The sequence below is a fragment of the Pinus tabuliformis genome, chromosome 7 (genome assembly GCF_031772625.1).
Source record: "Pinus tabuliformis cultivar Carrire ecotype Pingquan chromosome 7, CPIR1, whole genome shotgun sequence".
In the NCBI taxonomy this organism is placed as follows: domain Eukaryota; kingdom Viridiplantae; phylum Streptophyta; class Pinopsida; order Pinales; family Pinaceae; genus Pinus; species Pinus tabuliformis.
In genome coordinates this window covers 1547522202-1547543908 of record NC_142293.1, presented here as the reverse complement: position 1 = coordinate 1547543908, position 21707 = coordinate 1547522202, and the positions used below count along the sequence as shown (strand labels likewise).

The following is a 21707-nucleotide window of genomic DNA, read 5'->3' as shown; positions in this document are numbered from 1 at the left end:
TCCAAAATAAGTGACCTCCACAGTCTCCCTTATGAAAATCACTCATGACCTGTTGGGCTTCCTCTTCGGTTAAGCAATTCAGCAAAATGCCTCCAGGATCCTTCCAATAAAGTGCATTGTTCAAAATACAAAATCTAGCAGCCTTAAGTTTTAGAGTTCTACCTTTATTTTTAGCCATCCCCGGTGGTGGTGAAAGGTGCTGAAGCACGTATACAATATCTAAATACCAAGGAGAATGGAGAAAAATTTCAAATACCTGAATCAATGAACTATCTTCATCTTCTTCAGACATGGCTACAATCAGATTTATGTCCAATGCATGTAGATTGGACTCGGCCATTAACTTTGCTAGACCCTGCCCCTTGATTAGCTTTGTTGGCTTTATCTCCAAGTCATATTCTAGCAATGTTGCGATCCATTTGCCCCGCCTTCCTTCCGGATCTGTTTGTACCAAAACATCTTTGACTGCTACGTTAGGGACATAAGCAAGGATATGAGAGTGCAGAATATATACCTAGAAGTCTTTCAAAGCTTTCACCAAGGCAAGAGCTTGCTTCTCAATGATGTTATATTTCAAGGTTGCATCTCTTATTGTCCTACTAAAAAAGGCAATTGGCTTTTCTAGCTAATCTCTTTTCTGCATTAGAACTGCTACCATAGTATGTTTAAAAGCGAATGAAAATAATATGAAATCTTGTGAATAATCCAGACTGATTAAAATTGGAGCTAAAGAAGAGCCAACTTTACCAGGTTAAAAGACTTCATAGCTTCTTTGGTCCACTTGACCACACTATCCTTCTTCAACATATTTGTAATTTCCCTCAAGTGTTCAGCTAGATTAGGCACAAAACGACGTAAGAAGTTCATCTTACCATTAAATGCTTGGATCTCTTTCTTATTATGAGGAAAATCTATCTTCTGTATAGCTTCCACCCTAGAAGGATCGATGCGGATTCCTTCTTTTGATATTATGTGACTGAGAAGCTTCCCTTCATCCATAGAAAACAAGATCTTTTTGGGATTGAGTGATATTCCATATTTTCTACAACGCTGAAAAATAAATAAATAAATAAAATTCAGATGGTAAAGATGTTCTTCATCTGAATTTGAAAAGACAGTCAAATAATCAAGATACACTAAAAACACATCTTTTTCATTTGCGAATGCAATGTCCATGGCACGTTGAAATGTTGCTCCAACATTTCTTAAACTGAACAGCATCTTGGCATAGTGGAATGAACCCCAAGGAGTGGTGAATGTTGTCTTGTCCCTGTCATCTTCATGAACCAAAATTTGATTGTTGCTAGAGTATCCATTGATCAGCCAATATGTTAGGGCCTAAATCTACCTCAGCCTTAAGGAAGGCAGGTTTAGGGTAACATCAAACCACGCTTAACCTGGTAGCTAGTCCTACCAGGTCGAGAGAGGGCTCTCTCCTTGTCAATATCAGTTTGGATATGGAAACTAGGGCTTGAGATGACTGAAATGAATGCTAATTGTAGGCTAAGTATAGTAAATTAGGGTTTTTGGTTTGATTTTAAGTTTTGGTTGCGGATCAATTGGAGAAGGCAGTTTGGATCCAGGAAATCAACTCAGGAATGCAGCCATGTCCTGTGGGGCAGGGTAGACAAGATCTTATGTACTAGAAAAGGATTGGGATGGTAGAGTAAGATAGCTGAGGAGTTGAGGAGGGCATAAGAAAGCTATGCATCCTCTTCAAATAGTGAAAACATTGAAAACTAAATGCAATTCCAAGACAAAGCACTGTAAATCTAGTGAATTTTGTCTATTCACATTGATTCATTTAGTTTAGAAGAAAGAGAGAGATGTGGATACATATAAAACATTAGAAAAACTCATTAAAAAGAAGAAACAATACATAAAACTCACTGTCACAAGAATCCCACAAAAATAGTTGTGAAACCTGGTTTTATTCTTTTCCAACTGCTGATATAAAATGTTCAGTGAGTCCAACACTTCTGCCAAAGTCCAACCTTTACAAATGAATCAAAAAGTGCATGATATAGGCAAGGAAACTACTCAAGCTAGCTATCAGGGTCGAATCCATGAGAAAAGGGGTTGTTTCAACCATATATAAACTAAGAACAGGAATATAGGTAGTGGAACAGCTTACCTCTAAAACCAAGGAAACCAATTTGACATTCAGTTCAAAACCACATTTGACTTGATGTATCTACCCTGTTAAGTGTTTTACATCCATAATTACATCAAATTACATCATTTACCATGATAATTTCACCAAGAGAGCAAGAAAAATTCAACTACAGAGAAACTTAGGCAAAATCTGGAAAATCAGGAAAAACTGGCAAATTTCCTCCTATGCGCAGTGTCACTAATCCTATGCCCAACATTTTTTCAAGGTTAATTTTGGAAGGCTTCCCGAAGTCCAAATCAGGTGTAGGATAGCTCATTGGAAATCTTGGTGAGTCTACTTTCTGGAACAACTTGAATTTCTGAATTTGGAGTCCATTTTCTCCTCCAAAAATGGAATCTCCCAAGACCGCTTCCTGTGTGGCAAAAAAGTGGCAGAGAGGGCACTTTTTGGGTGTTTTTTGCCTTTTTGGAGACCTAGAACTTGTCCAAAATTCTCAGCCATTTCTGAGCAAGCATATTTTTCCCTGTTGATTTCAAAAATATAAACTTTTTTGCAAATGGATGCCCACAACAAAAGTGCATCGCCATCTGCTGAAAAAACGTGTTTTTTACTTTAAAAATTTCAAAAATGACAAAAATTACTCCAAATTTCTTGAAATTTGGCATGAGTGATCCTTGTTAGGTGCTTTGTTGTGCCAATGATGCTTCAACCAAGATCTTGAGTTTATCTTGCTCCTTTTTGCTTCTCAAATCTCTTTTTAGCTTGACCTTCAACTTCTTCACCCTTGTTTTGCAAATTTTGTTCCGGGTTAGGTAGTGATAGGCCATATGGCGCAAAATTTTCTTCTCTTTGTTGATTTTCTCAAGCATCTTCTCAAGGTGAATGTTCACCCTCTCCAACCATGATTCCCGGTCAGCTACAATTTCTTGCTCAAGGGAGGTCATCTTGATTTTTCTCTTCTTTTCGATTTGCCTATTTTCCTTAATCATTTGCAGCTCCATAATAGTTTTCTGATCTTCCAGTTTCTTGTTTTCCTGCTTAAGATAGTTGATGATCCATTTGGCCCTCTGAAGGTTAAGTGATAAGGCTTGTATTTCAGCCTCCTTCTCTTTTATAATCATGTCCTTGAGTCTTGAGCTTTGAGAGCCCAAATTAGTGACATCTTCCTCAATCAAAATAAAATCTTCCTCATGCATCTTTTTTTTCCCTTTGTCCTTGCTCTTTGACTGCTAGTCAACCTGTATAACTGGAGAAGAAGGCAAAGCCCCTTTCACCCCCAGTGAAGATAACATTTGCCTGTGGTTTGGTGAAGAAAATGAGACCCCTTCCACCCCCAGTGGAGATGGTACTCGCCTGCCACCAGCAAAAAGCCTCCTGGTGACTCTCTCATAGGTGACAAACACCGGCACACCTGTAGTTTCAGTCTCATGAAAATCTTGTTGTCTTAATGGCCCTCCTTCCTCTTGAGGCACTGATGGAATCACCTGAGGGCCTTTGAAAATCTCATGGGCAATGAAGGTATCCCATGGTATGTTCAACAAATTTAGTTGACGCAAAACAACAATTTTAATCAGTGAGAAGTGGTAAATATTGTTGAATTGTTGAGGAAAAGGTTTCCTTTGCACATAGAGAGCCATCTTCTCAATATTCTTGCATATAAAGTATGGGAGGTTCATCATCCTCACTCTTTTGAAATGCATCAACAATCTGACATGATATGTATATAGGCAAGAAAACCTTCCTTCACAGGTGAAATACTTGATGATGAGTTTCATGAGAGGAGCATAAATGTTCTGCAAGTATTTGAAAGAAAAAACCCTGTTGATTTTCCTGTGATATCCAACCTTAATGTAAGGCTCATAATGTTCTCTGCCCACATGTTGCCCCTTATTCCACTGTTCACCTACATTAGGGATGCCTGTTGTTGTTGCAATGGTGTCAAGTGTCAAGGTGAAAGAGACACCAGCAAGGTTCACCTGGCCATTGTGAAGATGAAGAACAAACAACCTAGCAAGCTCATGATTATATTTCACCCTCTCTACCATTTCACAAAACTGATAACAAGACTGATGTTTAAAGCAAGTTACAGCAAGAGGACAAGCAAGTAATTTTGTAAGAGTAGTGGGCTCCTCCCGGATGATCTTTCCTCCTTTGTGTGGCTTTCTAGGTACATGAGCCTCTCTAGAAGAATTACTAAGAGTTTCCTCTTCCCTCTCATAGTCGAAATCTGTCTCCATGCTTATGAATTTGAAGTGAAAGCAGATGAGTATGAAGAGATTTTAAACTATGAGGTGAGTAGTGTATATATGAAGTGAATAGTAGGAGGAGGGGTTTCTTTTTGGGAAATGTGGGGAGTGAATAGTATTATGAATGTGGAATGAGGGGTTAATAATGAAGTGGATGTAGTGAAGGAATAGGATGTGGGAATTAGGGTTTGGGAATAGGGTATAGGGCTAGGGTTTGGTAAATGGGAGTGGGGTTCAGGGAGTGAATGTTAATGATTTTGGGAGAGGCAATGGGATTTTAGGGAAAATATATTAAGGGAATAAAAACAATAGAAAGAAAGTACCCTTGCAAATCTATGAGACAGTTTGGAGGATAGCTAGGGTTTATGTTAGCAATTTAGCTAGGGTTTTGCTTAAAGGAAACCAAAAACACCCAAGATACCAAACACAACTTTCTTGAGCAAGGAGGAATGCTTTACCTACTTGGAACAAGCTTTAATTTGATTTTTAGGAGGCTTGGATGAGTTTTGAAGTTTTTCTGGATTTTGTAATAGGTGCGCAGCGCCGAGGAATAGGTGCGCAGCACCAGACCTAAATGCAATGGAAAAACTGCAACAAGTGCACAGCGCCAAAGTCCAGGTGCGTAGCGCCAGCAAGATGACAAAATTTTTCCACTGTTTTTGTCCTCTTTCTTCAAAAACACAATTTTTCTCCCTTTGGCACTTTCAATTGCAACAATGAAGTCTTTAACAAATGGATTGGCTTTTATATCCCTCTATTTTAATTTTCATTAACCAAACCCACTTTTCTAATGTTTTGCTAGATTTTTCACAAATGCTCTGTTTCACTTACATTCTAACTTTTGCCTTTTTGCAAGTGGACTTTTACACTGATTTTTTTGAATGGTAGGAGTTTGACTTTGTCACCAGGTCGCCAAGAATAGCTTTTGGAACACTTATTACATATAGAAACATTGAAATTACATGAAATTTGTACAATAATGGAAAAACTCTATTTACACCTCAAAACAGAGTTTGAGGTAAAAAAGAATTATTGAGCATAACATAAGTAAATTTATGATTTTATGAACTTATTTATCCTCCTCATGTGCCTGCTGACCTTTTTATTCAAATTTGATGACTGTGATGACAAACCCTAAGACCTAGTGAGACTAAACCCTAAAACAGATTTTTATAAATGAACTGAAACACAATAACAGTAAATGACTAAAACAAAAATGTGTGAATAGGTCAGCAGGTGAATGTCATGAGGGCAATTGACATGAAACCACTACCATCAGTTGATCCATGACCTAATGGAATGTAGCTGATCGGATGGGACACCTAATATGCATGCAAAAAGAGCAATTTAATCACTGATGGAAGTGTGAAGATACTGACACTAACAGCGTGGACTGCTAGGTAGTGCAATTCTTTTACTTCCTCTCACTAGATTAATTCATCAAGTTTTATTATTAATTCCTTATGTATATATATTTGTTGGTTCAAAACGATATTACTAATTTCATTGGAAGTTTGATTTCATATATTTTTTAATAATCCAAAAATTTAGATTAGCTTTGGGAGTAGTTTATTTTGTTTGCATTGCTTTTCTTTTATTCACTCAAATAACATAGTTATGAAAACATTTCTTACCCTAAAGAAGGAGATGAGCCACCATCAAGATGCATTCAAGGAAGTTCACTTTAACTTTTTTTTCAGTCTTCATTATTTATCATATTGCTCACGTTTACTTTCGTTAAACATTATTTCAAGTCTCATATTTAACTTATGAGTGTTAGGACTTGGCTACTAAATGCCTAATGCAATTAGTTTTCTAATATCATGAAGCAATAATATTTGAAAAAAAAGAAAATAAAAATGAATTTAGTGTTGATTCTCTTATTTTGAATTGCTATCATAATTGTGTATTTAGTTTAAGATTTAGAATTTTTTTTTATTTTATTTTGTGTTATTTTCTTTGAATAAAAGGCCGAGATAATGACATCTCTTATATTAGCAAAGTCAATATATTACAATCTAAAGGAAATAATGCATTTACATGTTAAATTATTAATTAGATTTCATAGTACTAGGAATCTCGATTTAAAATTCAATATATTTCTCATTATTTAATTATTCTTTTTCATTTTTAAACTATGATATGATGAGATATGTGTTGATTCAAATTTATTTATATTTAGGGTCTATTTTAATCCGCTAGTTTTTAATAGCTTTTTTGGAAATTTTTATATCTTATTTTTATTTTTTCTATTTTTGGGATTGATTAAGTATGGTGATTCTTCGATCATAAATAAGGAATTTACAAGATTTTCTATGGGTAGATTTTTCTTTTGGAATCATCACATCCATAATTGTTAGAATCGATGTTTCGAGCCATCCACTGTGGCTCATCAACATGATAGATCAATAAGTGTGTAAGACAGATCTCGTAGGAATGAATAAATAGAGGAATGAGCTATATGGAATGGGAATGTTGTTAGTCGACCATGCCTTTATTTATAATAATACTTTCAAATAATTTTAATTAATTTTTACAAATAGTTTTAATTAATTTTTTCAATTTATTATTTTTGTTTTTAATTAATTTTATTTTAGAATTTCAAATAATTTTAATTATTTTTTTCAAATATTTTTAATTAATTTTTTCAATTTATTATTTTTGTTTTTAATTAATTTTATTTTAGATTTTATTAAGAATGTTATTAATTTTTATTTTTTTAAATAAAATTATTAGTAATGTTAATATTCATATTCATATAATTTAAATTTTTAATTAAGATTGAAGCAATCATTTTAATTAATTTTAATATAGAATTAATTATTTTAATTTAGAATCAATTTTATTCTAGACTAAATGATTAGAATTCATATAATTTTAATCCCACTTTATAATAAATGATTCAGGATTCATGTTAATATTAATATTAATCATTAATAATCTTGATATTTACTATTAATCCAAATGAAAATATTTTTAATTATTTTAATTAATTTATACATTTATTATTTTTAATTATAATTAATTTTATTTAATTTTTATTTTAGAATTTTATTAAAAAAATAAAAATTATTGGTAATGTTAATATTAATATTAATTCCTATTCCGGGACTGCCCACTCAATGCCAAGCCCTCCTCCAACACCGCCTCTGGGAAAACTGATCAAGAGGGCTTTACCAAAGTGAACTCTTGGAAAAGGAATCATAAAAAGCCTGCTTCTCAACCTAAAAATACCCCTGCCAGCAATTCAAATCCCTCAACCAGCAATAGCTTTGATATTCTAGCTCAGACTAACTCTGTGGTCCCTGATCCCCCCATGCACTCTCATGAGATTCATAATCAGCCCTCTGCTAACCCTCAGACGGTTGCATCTCCTGACCATGTACCTGTGCAACCCCAAGCTCCCCCCTCTACCGCCTCCATTAAAGAGATGGCCTGGAAACCTAATGGTATGGACATCGATACCCTTTTGATTGATCCCCAGCTTGCTGCGAACATCATGGCTGAGAGCAGTGAACTCAAGCAGATGGATGAAGAGCCTAAAAGCATCGACTTAGGAGACTTGGATATTTTTAGCCTTGAGCAGGAATGCAAGAAAAAACAATATGATAAGATCCTGGAGAGATAGCTAGAGAGTCTAGAGGTCATCCTATCCAAAGCACATCAACAAAGATCTCTAGGAATTCAACCAGGAATTCAATGGGATGGCAAGAACTTGTTCAAGGATACTAAGAAACGAGGGAGAAAGACAGATCTACAGCGAACCATCCTCATCGGGGAAATGCTAGTAGAATCTAGAAGATATTCTAAACTCACAAAGTACTATAGGCCACTCCCCAACCCTGAACCATGAAGCTCACATCATGGAATCTAAGAGGGTTGAATGGCCTTGGGAAATACAGAATGATAAAAAAACTTGATACAGAATGAGAAACCTTATATCTTCTTAATACAAGAAACGAAATGTAATAGTACTCTTCTCAGTACCATTCTTTCAAAAGCATGGCCTGTCTGTCACATAATGACGGTGGATGCTATAGAAGCCTCAAGAGGATTAGCAATAGCTTGGAATGCACAAGCTATTACGCTCACAGATTTTAATGCAAACCACCACTTCATTCAAGCTAACTTCCATATCATAGGGACCAATGTGCATGGTCACCTTACCAATGTGTATTTCCCGCAAGCTGCTGAGGAAAAAATCAAAACTTTGGACACGCTCACACTGCTCAACGCCAACCGAACCCATCCACTCTGGATCACGGGAGGCGACTTCAATATGATCACCAAATTAGAGGAAAAATTAGGAGGCCGAATCAGATTGGACAATGAAAGTGAGTACTTCAAGGAGTTCATTCAAAGCAATTGGTTAATCGACCTGCCCTGCAACAACGGCATATTCACCTGGAATAACAAAAGATCCGGTCCTCATCAGATTGCTTCAAGGCTTGATCGATTTCTACTATCAGATAATGCTATTCACCTGGGAGGAGACCTCTCAACCTCTATTCTGCCATTTGCAGGGTCGGACCACTGGCCAATTTCGCTTCAGTGGCAAAGACCGGGAAACTCCACTAGAAGACCCTTCCGCTTTGAATCCTTCTGGTTGACCCATCCACATTTCAAAGATCTAGTCCAGCATGCATGGAAAAGTTTTCTTCCCCTTGCAGGTTCCAAAATGTTCCAATTTTAGCAAAAGTTGAGGTTCCTAAAAGCGCAAATCAAACAGTGGAACAATGCTACCTTTGGAAACATTTTTCAAGCTCATAAAGCCCTTGCTCAGGAAATGGAGAAACTCCATCAAACCATCATAAAAGAAGGCAGGACTGAAGCCTGCAACGAACTGGAAAAGAATCTTCAGACTCAGATCAACGAAAGAGAAAAACAAGAGGAAATCCTCTGGAAACAGAAATCACGAATAAGATGGTTAAAGGAAGGTGAGAGGAATACAAAATTCTTCCATTGTACAACAATCCAAAGGAGAATGCATAACAACATCACCCAAATTCACAACCAATAGGGAGACTGATTGGAAGACCATGGGGATATTGAAAAAGAACTCATCAAGCACTTCAAATCAGTCCATCAAGAACCTAACACCAATAGACAGCCAGCAATTGACAAGATTCTCCCTCATATCCCAAAGGTGATAACAGATGAACACAATCAATTTCTTCTTCGTCTGATAACCTTATAGGAGGTGGAATTAGCTATGACGCAGCTTCAAGAAGGAAAATTTCCTGGTCCAGATGGCTTTACCTCCACTTTCTTCCACAAATTCTGGGATATTATCAAAGAGGAGGTCTGGCAGGTAGTCAAAGAGTCTAGAACTCTCCATTGGATGCTACCCTCCCTGAATGCAACATTTATCACTCTCATCCCCAAGGAGGAACACTCTAATATGTCAGACAAATTCAGGCCTATAGCCCTCTGCAATGTCATCTACAAAATCATATCCAAAGTTATAGCCTCTCGTTTGAAGCTGTTGCTTCCCTTGCCCATCTTGCCAGAACAATTGGGCTATGTCGAAGGAAGGCAAATCATAGATGGAATCATCCTCACCCACGAGATCATTCACTCTCTCAAGCACCACAAAAAAGCAGGTATGCTACTAAAAATCGACCTCTCAAAAGCTTTTGATAAGTTGAGTTGGGTGTACATTCAATTGATGTTAACAGCCTTTGGTTTCTCACCTATTTGGGTTCGATGGATCATGATCTTAATCTCCTTAGCTTTGTTCTCTATACTGGTTAATGGAATCCCTTCCACCCCCTTTCAACCCTCAAGAGGCATCCGCCAAGGGGATCCCCTCTCTCCATTCCTCTTCATTCTTATGGCTAAAGGGCTGGGTAGAACCATAAAGCATGCCCTCCAAGAGCAACAACTTAGAGGAATCTCCCTTCATAATTCCCCTGCCATTACCCACTAGCAATTTGTGGATGATAACATGTTATTTGGGCATCCCTCGGTCCAAGAAGCCCGAAAATTCAAATCCCTCCTTGATGATTTCTCCGCAGCATCTAGCGCCAGTATCAACACAGTTAAATCCCAGATCTTATTTTTTCATACTCCTGCCATAACTCAAACCTCCATAGCTTGCATTCTAGGATTCTATGTTGCCTCTCTCCCCTCTAAGTACCTTGGTGCTCCCTTAATGGATTCTGCCCTCAAGCACTCCTCTTGGCAACTTCTCCTAGACAAGCTTGAAACCCGCCTCACCTCTTGGACCTTTAGAGCCCTAAACATGGCAAGCCGACTAATCCTCATCAAAGTTGTACTGCAATCTATGCCTCTTTATTTATTCTCTGTTTTAGCAGTGCCCAAATGGGTTCTCAAAAAAATCAAAGATCTCCAAAGGAACTTTCTATGGGGATCGACGGGACATAACCGCAAATGGGCACTGGTCAAGTGGGCAACCGTTTGCCTCCCAAAAAACCTTGGGGGAATTGGTCTTCGGGACCCTCAACATAGTAACACAGTCATGGGAGCACGAATCTGGTGGAAGTGGCTTTCAGCCCTGCACACACCTTGGGTGATCCTATGGAGAGCCAAGTATGCCAACCACAGATCGAATGAAGACCTAATCAGGCTTACAGACATGGGTAAGGGCTCCCTAATCTGGAACTCGGCTAGAATGCACAGAAATATGATCCATCAGCACAACTTTTGGGAAATAAGAGATGACAATAGTGCTCGTTTCTGGATGGATTCATGGCAGCAAAGACCCAAACTCAACAGCTTAATCTCACCTCCACCAACAGAGGACGAGGAAGCACATCGATGGGAAATGGTCAACCAATACTGGATTCCCACCCTGGATCAGGGTTATAGACAATGGCGCAAAGCAGAACTCATCATCAGGAATGGTACAAAGATAATGCATAAGGAGCTGGACATAGAGCTAACCAATAGGCGAATCAGATTTTCTGAAGAAAAGGATATATTACGTTGGGGATACAAACCACGTGGAACCTTCACCACACAAGAGGCATACAACCTTATGATCAATCCTCAGACCAACAAGGACCCTCTTTGGGACAAAGTGTGGTCCCCTAAAATTTGGCCCAAGATCTCAACTTTTCTATGGCTGCTCTACCATAAAAGAATTCTTACTTGGGACAACTTAAGGAAAAAAAAAATCATGGCCCCTAAAGATGCCCCAACTACAAGCAATAGGAGGAAACTATACAGCATCTCATGGATTCCTGCAATCTGGCAAACAAACTTTGGGAAAAAACAATTTTCAGATGTCAAAAAGATGGCAGAGTTAAAGAAGACATCACCAAAACCATTCGTCACTGGACTAAAAACCCGTACAAGAGTCCCCTGCTTAATGCATTATGGAGAATCACTCCAGGCCTCCTCATATGGACAATCTAGAAGGAGAGGAATCGGCGTATCTTCAGGAATCAAGCCACCCCCATAGAAATCATATGGAATAATATGTGCAGCAACCTTCAGGAAACTCTAGCACTCCAAACTTGGAGCAATGAGGACTTTCCCATCAAACCGCAAGAACGAACTATATGGATGAATTGGAACCTCAGGCTCATTCGGCCTCAGGAGCCACCCAACAGATCCATCCCTGCCCATCACTCTCCCAGCAAGTGGTGCCCTCCACCCTCAGGATTCACCCAACTCAACTTTGATGGCGCTTCTAAAGGCAATCCAGGTCAGGCTAGACATGGAGGAATCTTCAGGGATCATTATGGCAATCCTTTGCTACTTTACTTAGGCACTTCAGGATGGGACACAAACAATTCGGCTGAATTGGAGGGACTGTGGCAAGGTCTAAATCTCGCACAGCAACATAGCTACTTTCCCTTAATAATTGAAGGAGATTCTCAAATCCTTATCAACATGGCCCAACAAATTATACATGGAACTCCAGTAAACAAGCTATCCTGTAGCTGGAGACTTGCAGCTCATTTGCAACACATTGAGCATTGGCTTGCAACTAATAAAGCAATCACTTTCAAACACATCAAGAGAAACGACAACAAAGTGGCCGATCTCTTAGCCAATTTAGGGGTGATAAGTGATCGAACTCTATACACAGGTTTGCTTGAAATTATAAAAGATGCCACACATCAACAGGAATACACCAAGCTGGTGCAAATGGATGCAGCACCCCCTGGATGCGGGTGTTAGATGAGAAATTAATGCAAATCAGCCACCGGACAAGCAGGTGGCTGATCCATATGGCAACCTGCGCCTTCCCCTGTGGGAATTTAAGGCAGGTCACTGCTCCTCGGTTGGCACCATCAACCCGTTGTGAGAATCGAGAAATTCCCCGCAAATTCAAAAATATGGAGCAAAGCCCCCTACAATTACCCATTCGGCCTCTCAGTTGCTCTTGCCACCCCTCTGCGGCAGACCCAAGCCTTCGCACCATTACGGGAAGATGTTGCAGACTCCTCTGATGCGTCAACCTGGGCAATGGTCATCATTTTTCTCAGTCCTTTCTCTACAACCTACATTTTGAAGTCTCGACCTCTCTCTCTGGCCCGGATTTGAATTCCCCTGCTCTTCACAACATCCCCTCCATCGTTCTTGCCCTGCCTCCTACCCCTGAAACTCAACACTCATTGCAGCTTTCTAGTCGGATAATTATGCGCCAACGCCATCGAATGTAGTGTAGGCGAGGTGGTAGTCAAGGTGGTGCCAATCATCTTTTCCCCTTTTTGTCTCCACTTCCCCGTCCTCCTCCACCCCCCCAAGCCCCTCCTCCTCTCGCTTCCTTGGCAGATATCTAGATACCCGCAGCGGCCGAGGTAGAATAAGCACCCATGAGATTCGGTGCTCAGGTGGAGTCGCCTAGCACAGCACTTCCACTACTTCATCCCAGCAAGCTCAATTCTGGTTCCGCTACTCCATGGATAGGCCAGTCATAATTGCCACCGTCATGGTGGACTTCAGAGAGGTAACTGGCTCGTGCACCGAACCAGAGCTCAGCCCGGAAATGAACCAGGCTCCTCCATCGCTCATCAACTTTCAGGGGGAGCCGAGCACCAGCCACCCGCCGAGAGACATGGACCATCCGTCCAGCAGCCGACAGTAGACTCTGGGAGGCGACGCCACCTGCAAAGGCAAAGGAATACAAGTGGAGGACCATGAGCCACAGGACACTGCAGGTGGCGGGCAATCAGCGGAAATTGGTTCAGAAGAATATGGCTGGTGTCCGATCGTGGAAGAGAAGACACCAACCTAAGACACCTAGCCACTGCATGCCAGGTCACATGTCGAGTTCTAAGTTCAGTTTTGTTTATTTTCGTTTTACTATGGTCAATTTTGAGTCTCGCGTCCATCTCGGGTTCCGAGTTTTGGTTTTCTTGGGCTGTTTCACTGTGGTTAATTTTGAACTATACTGTGGTCTTACTGTGGCTGTCTTTCTGAATTTTACAGTCTTTACACAGTGTTAATTTTGGTTAAAAATTTTGAATTCTAGAACTGTAGCCCCTGCGTGGGTAAAATGAACTTTTTTCTTATCTCGTTCTTAGACTGGTTTCCCCAACTGGGGTAGTCGCGATGTCAAGACTTGTTGTTTAAAATGGTCATATAGCTGACCTAGTACCGCAGAGGCCGGTGCCTCTTTGTACATTATGTTTTTATTAATAGATTAGTTTTACTTAGAAAAAAATATTAATATTAATTTAAATTTTGATTAAGATTAAAGTAGAAATCATTTTAACTAATTTTAATTTAGTTAATTAATGTTAAATTTTAATTTAGAATAAATTTTAAATTTAGAATTGATTTAATTTTAGAAATGATTGATTTAATTTTATTTTAGAATGTATGATTAAGAATTAATTTTTAATAATAATATTAATTACTAATAATATTGATATTAATATTAATCCAAATTTTGAAATTGTTTAGTTAAAAATAATTTTACTTATAAAACTTTATATTTTCAGTTGAAATCTGAATTAAAAATTCAGATTAGGGTTAGTGATAATTTAGAATGTGAGGTGTAGAGGTAGAAAAGTAAGGTTAGGAATGGAGGTGAAAGGTCCAGTGAAAAGAGGGGAGGGGAGATGTCAGGAGAGGGAAATTTAGGAGGTTAAAGCAGGAATCCAATTGTCACTTATTTTCCATCCTTCATCTTGATTGAGGTTGTTGGGGTGTTTACCTATTTCTATGGCTTCTCTAAATTTTCTATGGTGATAATGATAGATTTTGGCCACCACACTGGAGTTTTCTATACAGACATGATGATTGGTTTTGTTGGAATGTTCATCCAAGGCAGAGGTTTTAGAGCGGTTGTGTTTTATGTCAGCGGCATGTTCTTGAATCTTGGTAAGGATAGATCGGCTGGTTTCACCAATGTAAGTTTTGCCGCATGAACAAGGAACCATGTAAACTCCTTTGTGGCATTTTGGATCGACTGGATATTTGATTGATTTTAGGCAAGTGCTGATGGTATTCATGGGTTTGAAGGTGGTTATAACATTGTTCTTTTTCAAAATGTACGCAATTTTTTCTATTGTGCAAAAAGTGGTCCACAAAAATCACAAACCCTGACACAGCCAAATTAAAGTCTGTCTCAAATGAAAGTGCTTCACAAAATCACAAACCTTGACACAGCCAAATTAATTGAAGTTTGTCTCAAATCTATGGTAAAGAAAAATTAATCATTTTCTTACAACACCTAAACAACTTCATCAATGGGATCAAAATTTCCATAGATGAAGCCATGAAAGTGGTCCACAAAATCACAAACCCTGACACAACCAAATTAATTGAAGTCTGTCTCAAATCAATGGTAAAGAAAAATTAATCATTTTCTTACAACAACTAAACAACTTCATCAATGAGATCAAAATTCCCATAGTCCCCCATGTGTGTTTAAGGTGATAGTCCCCCATCTGGAGCTTTATGTTCTTGCAACATCCTTTGCATTTCACTATCCTCCCATTAACTATAAGGACCTAGAAATTGGATATTGCCCTCACAAAATAATGCATGGCCTCAACACCCATTTATGGACAAAATTATATCTGTTGCCACTATCAATCAACACCAACATTGGTCGATGCTTGATAAATCCTTTGATTTTAAGATTTTGTGGAGAAGATATACCTACTAATGCATGAAGTAAGATAATCAGTTCATCAGGTGTTTCTATAGTATCTGTTGTAGTATCTTGGGGTTCCATTACATCCTTCCCAAACACTTCAATGAGTTGGGCTTCATGGTCTATATTATTTTCAGTCACATCAATCTTAAAGAACTTTGGTTCCTTGCATTTGTGGCTTGGTGAATATTTGTCATCACAATAGTAACACAATCCTTGTCTTCTCCTTTCAACGATTTCTGTTGGTGACACATTTTTATCCTTAAGGGTTTGGGTGGGGTCACTAGAAGGGGTGGGGCATCCCTTTGATGTGAATGAAGGGTGATTGGATTGGGAATTAATAATAGTTTCTACATCTAAATATTTGTGGCAATATTCCAACCAATCTGTATCATAATGCATTCTAACATGTGCCTGGATGGCTTCCTTGAGGCCACTAATGAAACATTCCATATAGAAGGCATCCCCTAGTCCCTCGGTCTGGATGGCTAGCTTTTCAAATGTCATGATTTCGTCTCATACTATAATATTTTGTTTGAGCTTCGTGAGGTGACCTAGAAAGTGAGAGTCCTTGTCAAAATGAGCACAAATGGCTTTAGAGAACATATTCCAAGTTGGCTTTCCTGCGTAGCATTTCTGATGTCATTGCCACCACTGCCAGTGTTATTAGCCCAACTAAAGAGATCCCACATGTAGTTTGGTTTCATCATCCCAGATATTTTTGAGTTGAAAATATTATTCCATTTGTGTCACCAACACTATCGAGTTAGAACTGTCAAATTTGCTCATGTCAATCTTGGGTGTCTTATTGATAGAATATTGGTGACCCCCATGGAAATTATGATACCCCTCATATCGATGGTGGCGAAACTCTCCTTCCAGGTAGGTATCGACATGGTTCCTCTCCCCCATGGGGTCTTTACCCTTGAGGATCTGATGTATGGGTCCTAAGTCCTTTGCAATTGCCTCTTATAATTTGGTGGTGATGACTTCTTCTAGGTCTTGCACTTACTTCTCAAGTTTTTCCATAGCTTGAGCCCTCGTAGTTACCATGCAGTTTCCTTAGTAAAAATTTAGGGTTACTTAAAATTAGTATGATTGTAATGGAAGCAAGACAAGGAGTCATTTGATGTAGGTCACTTGAAAGCACTTCGGAAAAAAATTGGGATAGCAAGAAAAATGGACGCTTACTAGCAGATGGTATCATTGTGATCAACTCATTGTCCTAAATCTTATGGGCTAGGTCTCTTTGAAGTGGAATTTTGGGACTGCCAGTTTTTTTTTTTTTACTCTAATAGGATTATTACTCCCAGTTGATCAATACTTTAGCAGCCGAAATCCCAAAATCTCGATACTGCAAAATTTATTGGAATTTGGTGGTCCCAACTAATAAATAATGCAGCAAGAGAAACCTCAATTGTTGGATATTGCAAAATTTGTAGGAATTTGGTTGTCCCAACTGATCAAGACTGTGGTAGCAGAAACCCCAACAACTGGATATTGCAAAACATGACGAACAATCAATAGGAAGTGAGGGAACTATGGAAATAAAGGAGTGTCAAGTGCTACAAATTGCAATATATATCAGGGTTCCAACAATAGTACTCGCCCCAATCTTTCAAAGAGATAACTAAGGAGGATCGATTGTGCCCTTAGTCGCACTACCTAACTACATCTTTAGGTACATGGAAGTAATATCCCCGAGTGTTGTTCTCGGTGTCCTATAGTAGCAAGACAACTGATGGCTTATCTAAGGTTGGTTTCAATGCATAGGGGCTTCACTCAATGAACCCTTGACATATCACGTGTGTTTGTGGTACACTAAACAATACCCTTATTTTGACTAAATATTGTAAAATACTTCTAAAAATCACATTATTTAACCCCCTTTCAATACGAGCCCAATACACCTTCCCAATTTAAAAAACCCCTAATTTCACTAGATATTGTACGTATCCATATTTTCATTAACATTTTTTATACCCCTTTATACTTTTTCATTAGCTTTGAGCTCCTTTTTTTATACCTGCCAATATAAAAGCCCTTTACCCCCTATTATATGATGATATATTATGTTTTTTTTCTCAATATATATCCCCCAATATGAATGCATGTGGTATGGTATTTCTCCCCCAATGAAGCCCTCGTTTTTTAGGGTAACTTTAGGGGGGATTTTGATATACTAGAGGTACCTGGAAGTGTAGTCTGTGTACAAGTTTTGTCTGATACGCTACTAGTTTAAGGGGTACCAAAAGGAATTACATGGGAATCCAAAAAACGTGACCACCTCTTGTAGTTCCTACGTGTATGCTTCCCCAACCGCAGATTGATGCAAGTAATAGTAGATCTCTATAGTTTAAAGACGTTGGAACATGTCTCTAGCTAATTTTTTTTTTGCTAAAATTGGTGGTGTGACTAGCCCAGGAAAGCGTTATAATACCACTTGTAGTATGTCTGACTTGCAAAAAATATCATAAGTGAACAATAAGCTAGAGATGCCACAGAAAATAATAGAATGAGATGATAGAAATTGAAATATTATATTAATATATGCAACAATATTTTTCACTTGCCTCTTCAAGGGGGCAACCTCCAATAGAGCAGAAATCAATTACACAACACAACACAAGAATTCCCTTACTATCTTCCACAATATATAGTTTCATGAGACCCAAAACCCTAACTACTCATGGTCCCTTGCATAATGAGGGTTAATCACTTTATTTATTAGTTATGGCCCATTTTAACTAATTGTGGTGCATTTTTTATAATGCAAGGAAACCACTTACAATGCTTACAGGTTTTACTTATTAAACTAACTAATCATGACTCTTATGGGGCCCTTTGGGGTTGTTACATTAATAAAGGGGTTAGGGTTGGATCCTAACACCAAAAATAGTTGAAACTCATGCTCCACTTCCCTCTTGGATGGTATCCCTTTAGGCTCCTAGAACATATCCATGTATGCTTGTAGAAAATATTCTAATCTTTGTTTATGTTTCATAGAACACCCCTCCAAATATTCCTTTACTCTAATTGGCTCGTCTATATATTGTGTTTCTCTTAAAAATAGTAAAACATACTTCTTCCTAGAACTGGTCAATTTCTTGGCTTGGTTGGCACTTACCAGTGAAATTTTTAAATTTCCCTTGTGTGCGTTTATGGTGAAGGATTTCCCATCCTTGATGAGGTGATACTAGTTGTATTTGCACATGAAATATGCATCCTACATCTATATATATATATATAGATATATTGACTTCCAAACACCACTCTAGATACATTAAGGGGAACATGAAATATGCATCCTACATCTATATATCTATATATATATATATATATATATATATATATATATATATATATATTGACTTCCAAACACCACTCTAGATACATTAAGGGGAACTACATCTAGTTCTACTTCACCAATAAAATCAACAGAGATAGAAAATCTAATTTTTCAATGTTTGATTACCTTTATTTATGCATACTTGTTTACCCATCCCTTGGATATGGGCTTGGATGATCATGAACTTCCAATCCCAAATTGTTGACCATCTTTGCAGCAATGAGATTCATTTGTGATCTTGAGTCGAATAGAGCATCAATCTTTCTCTTCTTTAGCTATATCTTTATATGGAAAAATTTGTTCTTTTTGTTCTCTTCATATTGTTTAAGGCTACTTAGATTCACCTCTTTCTACATTGATGTACAAATGATCTTCTCATCCATGTCTAAGTTGCTTCCATGATTGGTCAAATCAATGGCCATGAGATTCTTCTTCTTATTATCTTTCTCTTTGTTCTTTAGGTTAAGGTTTGGTTACAACTTCCAACACTTCTTCTCTATGTGACCATCAATGTTAAAGTGGTTGCAGTGGTTATTGGGATCATTGCACTAGTGTGTTATGGTTTTCGTGCTTTTATCTTTTCCTACTTTCCACTTCTTGTTCCCCTTGTTAGAAGCATCTTGGTGTTCCTTCTACTTCAACCCACTTGATTTCCATTTCTTCCAGCCTATGTCCTCTAAGTATTGTGCCTATACACAAGCCTCATCCATTGAATTATGTTTGAACATCACTTGCTTCCATATATGGTTTTGTAAGCTCCCCATATACTTGATGAGTGTGTCTAGGTTCTTTAGGGATATAACCAACATTATAGCCATCTTGCTAAACTCTGTGACATACTCTTGTACACTTTGCCCATGCTTCTACTCGAGGTAATGTCATTAGATCAGGTGATCCTCTACATAATTGCTAGGGTAAAATTGTGAATTTATGAGGGTCCTCCCACTTAGTCACTAGAGGATCTCCTTCCAAACCCAAGGCCTCCATGTGGCTTCCCCTCTAGGTTATGGCATTTGTTATAGACATTTTTGTGCCTTACAGTATTGAGCATGAAATGTCCATAATCTAAGGGATCCAAAGTCCCTAAACAGGTTGTTCCTACCCCTAGAGGAACAAGGCTAACAAACCACAACAATTCACAGAAGTTCTCCACCTGAAACTGCTCAAAAACAAGTCAATTCAGGATCATTTCAGTAGCTACACTAGCTGTTTGCGCTGAATGTCAAAGCCAACACTGGCTACCTGCGTTGAATGTCAACTGGAACAAAGGCTACCTGCGTTGAACGAGAGTGGACAAGTGGCAGGCTCATTTCTCAAGGTGTCAAAACCCAGGAAGCTTCCAAAATGACACTTGCCTCAGGGAATTCGACTGGTGATGAGTAAGAGGTTCCAAATCTCCAAGTGGAAGCAAGAACCTCCAAGTGGACTCAAGAACTGATAGAGGGAGAGGACACTAGTCAGATCTCAAGCTGACTCATCCTCTCTCCAAACATCTATATATGGATCTCTCCTCCATGAGATCTAGAGGCTGGAATTTTGTTATTGCAAAGAATTGTTGTTGGTTTGAGATTGAAATCATTGGGTGCTTAATGCTTTGAAAGGGGTGAAGATAGGAATTTCATTTGCTGGGAAGGAGATGCTGGATTGGAGCCCTCTGGGTTGTATCTCTTCCTGAACCTTGTTATTCATCAATAAAGCTATCTTGGTTTCTCCTATATGCTGATGTATTTTGATGTATGAATGTATTAGTGTATTTGGTTTATTTCTAATCCTAAACTAGTTATGAATGTGAACATCTGTCTTTGTGTAGTGTTCTTCTCTTGTTTCAAGTAGTTGTTCTCTTGTCTCAAGTAGCTGTTCTCTTGTGATCTTGCAGGAAGTTGAAGCTGGATAAGCAAGAAGGCAAGTAGCTGTGAACACCCAAAGAGAAGAGAGACCGGGTCGAGGGACAAACGGAAGACACCGATAAGTCTATTGATCTCTCTTCTTTCACATTTCATAAAGGAAGAAACCAGTATAGCTGTACTCGTTTGTTGCTAAGGCACTGTCACACCTTAGGTGGATAGGATCGTCCTGCATAGGCATTTTTCCCCACAACAAATTGGCGACTCCACTGGGGAGATTTGTTTAGTCATTTTATTTGTGTTTCTATCATTGTTTGTTTCATAGACTTGACAGCAACAACCGAACTGCATCTTTCCCGGATGCAAAGTAGAAAGTTGATGCTTTGATCCAATTGCTAGACTTGTCTATGATCTGAACAATGGATTCACAAATGATTTGATGATCCTTGTGATAGATCTTAGTAGCCTCTCAAAGCATCCCTTTGATTACACCTTGCTTGTTGCTTTTATTTGGCCTGAAACAGTGAATTAAATAGCAAACTGTGACCCAGAACCTGAGGGAAATGAGAGTTTCTCCTTCAGCGCAGACCTAGTGAAGGGATTCTGCATTTCAACGCAGGTCCCGTGAAGGCTACCTGCGCTGAATGTCAAAACCCCTGTGTTGAGGTTGCGCTAAACCAGTTTGCTCTTTTGCAGCTGGGGTTCTCTGCTCTGTTTTGCCTTGTTTTGATCTCTGATTTTTGCAGCCTGTAACTAGCATAGGTACCAGTCTGAAAACTCCTTTTCTCTGCTTACATTCCGCCTCCTTTTGTACAAAAAGACTGTGAGTGTTTTTATGTGTTTGTGGCGTCATTTACAGTTTTCCTTTGCATGAGTGAAATAGTCATCCTGTAGCCCTTGATTCAGATCTGATTGTGATCTTAGAAGAGAGTTCATTGGTTGTTTGCAGATTGATTATATATTTACTTTTGCTTATTGGTTTGAATTTGTCTCTTTTAAGTGTCAAAACAAGTATTCATTTCAAAAATTGTTAAGTGTTGTAATCTCTTTTATCTTCTCTGATTTCGAGAGA

General features: G+C 38.4%; 1 protein-coding gene across 1 annotated transcript; it reads left to right on the top strand.

Moving 5' to 3' along the window:
- Nucleotides 1–8383: 8383 nt before the first annotated feature.
- On the top strand, nt 8384–9055 carry LOC149253788 (uncharacterized). Its single transcript, XM_089454591.1, has one exon. The coding sequence runs from the start codon at nt 8384–8386 to the stop codon at nt 9053–9055; it is 672 nt and encodes a 223-aa protein (XP_089310717.1).
- The last annotated feature ends 12652 nt before the right edge of the window (nt 9056–21707 follow it).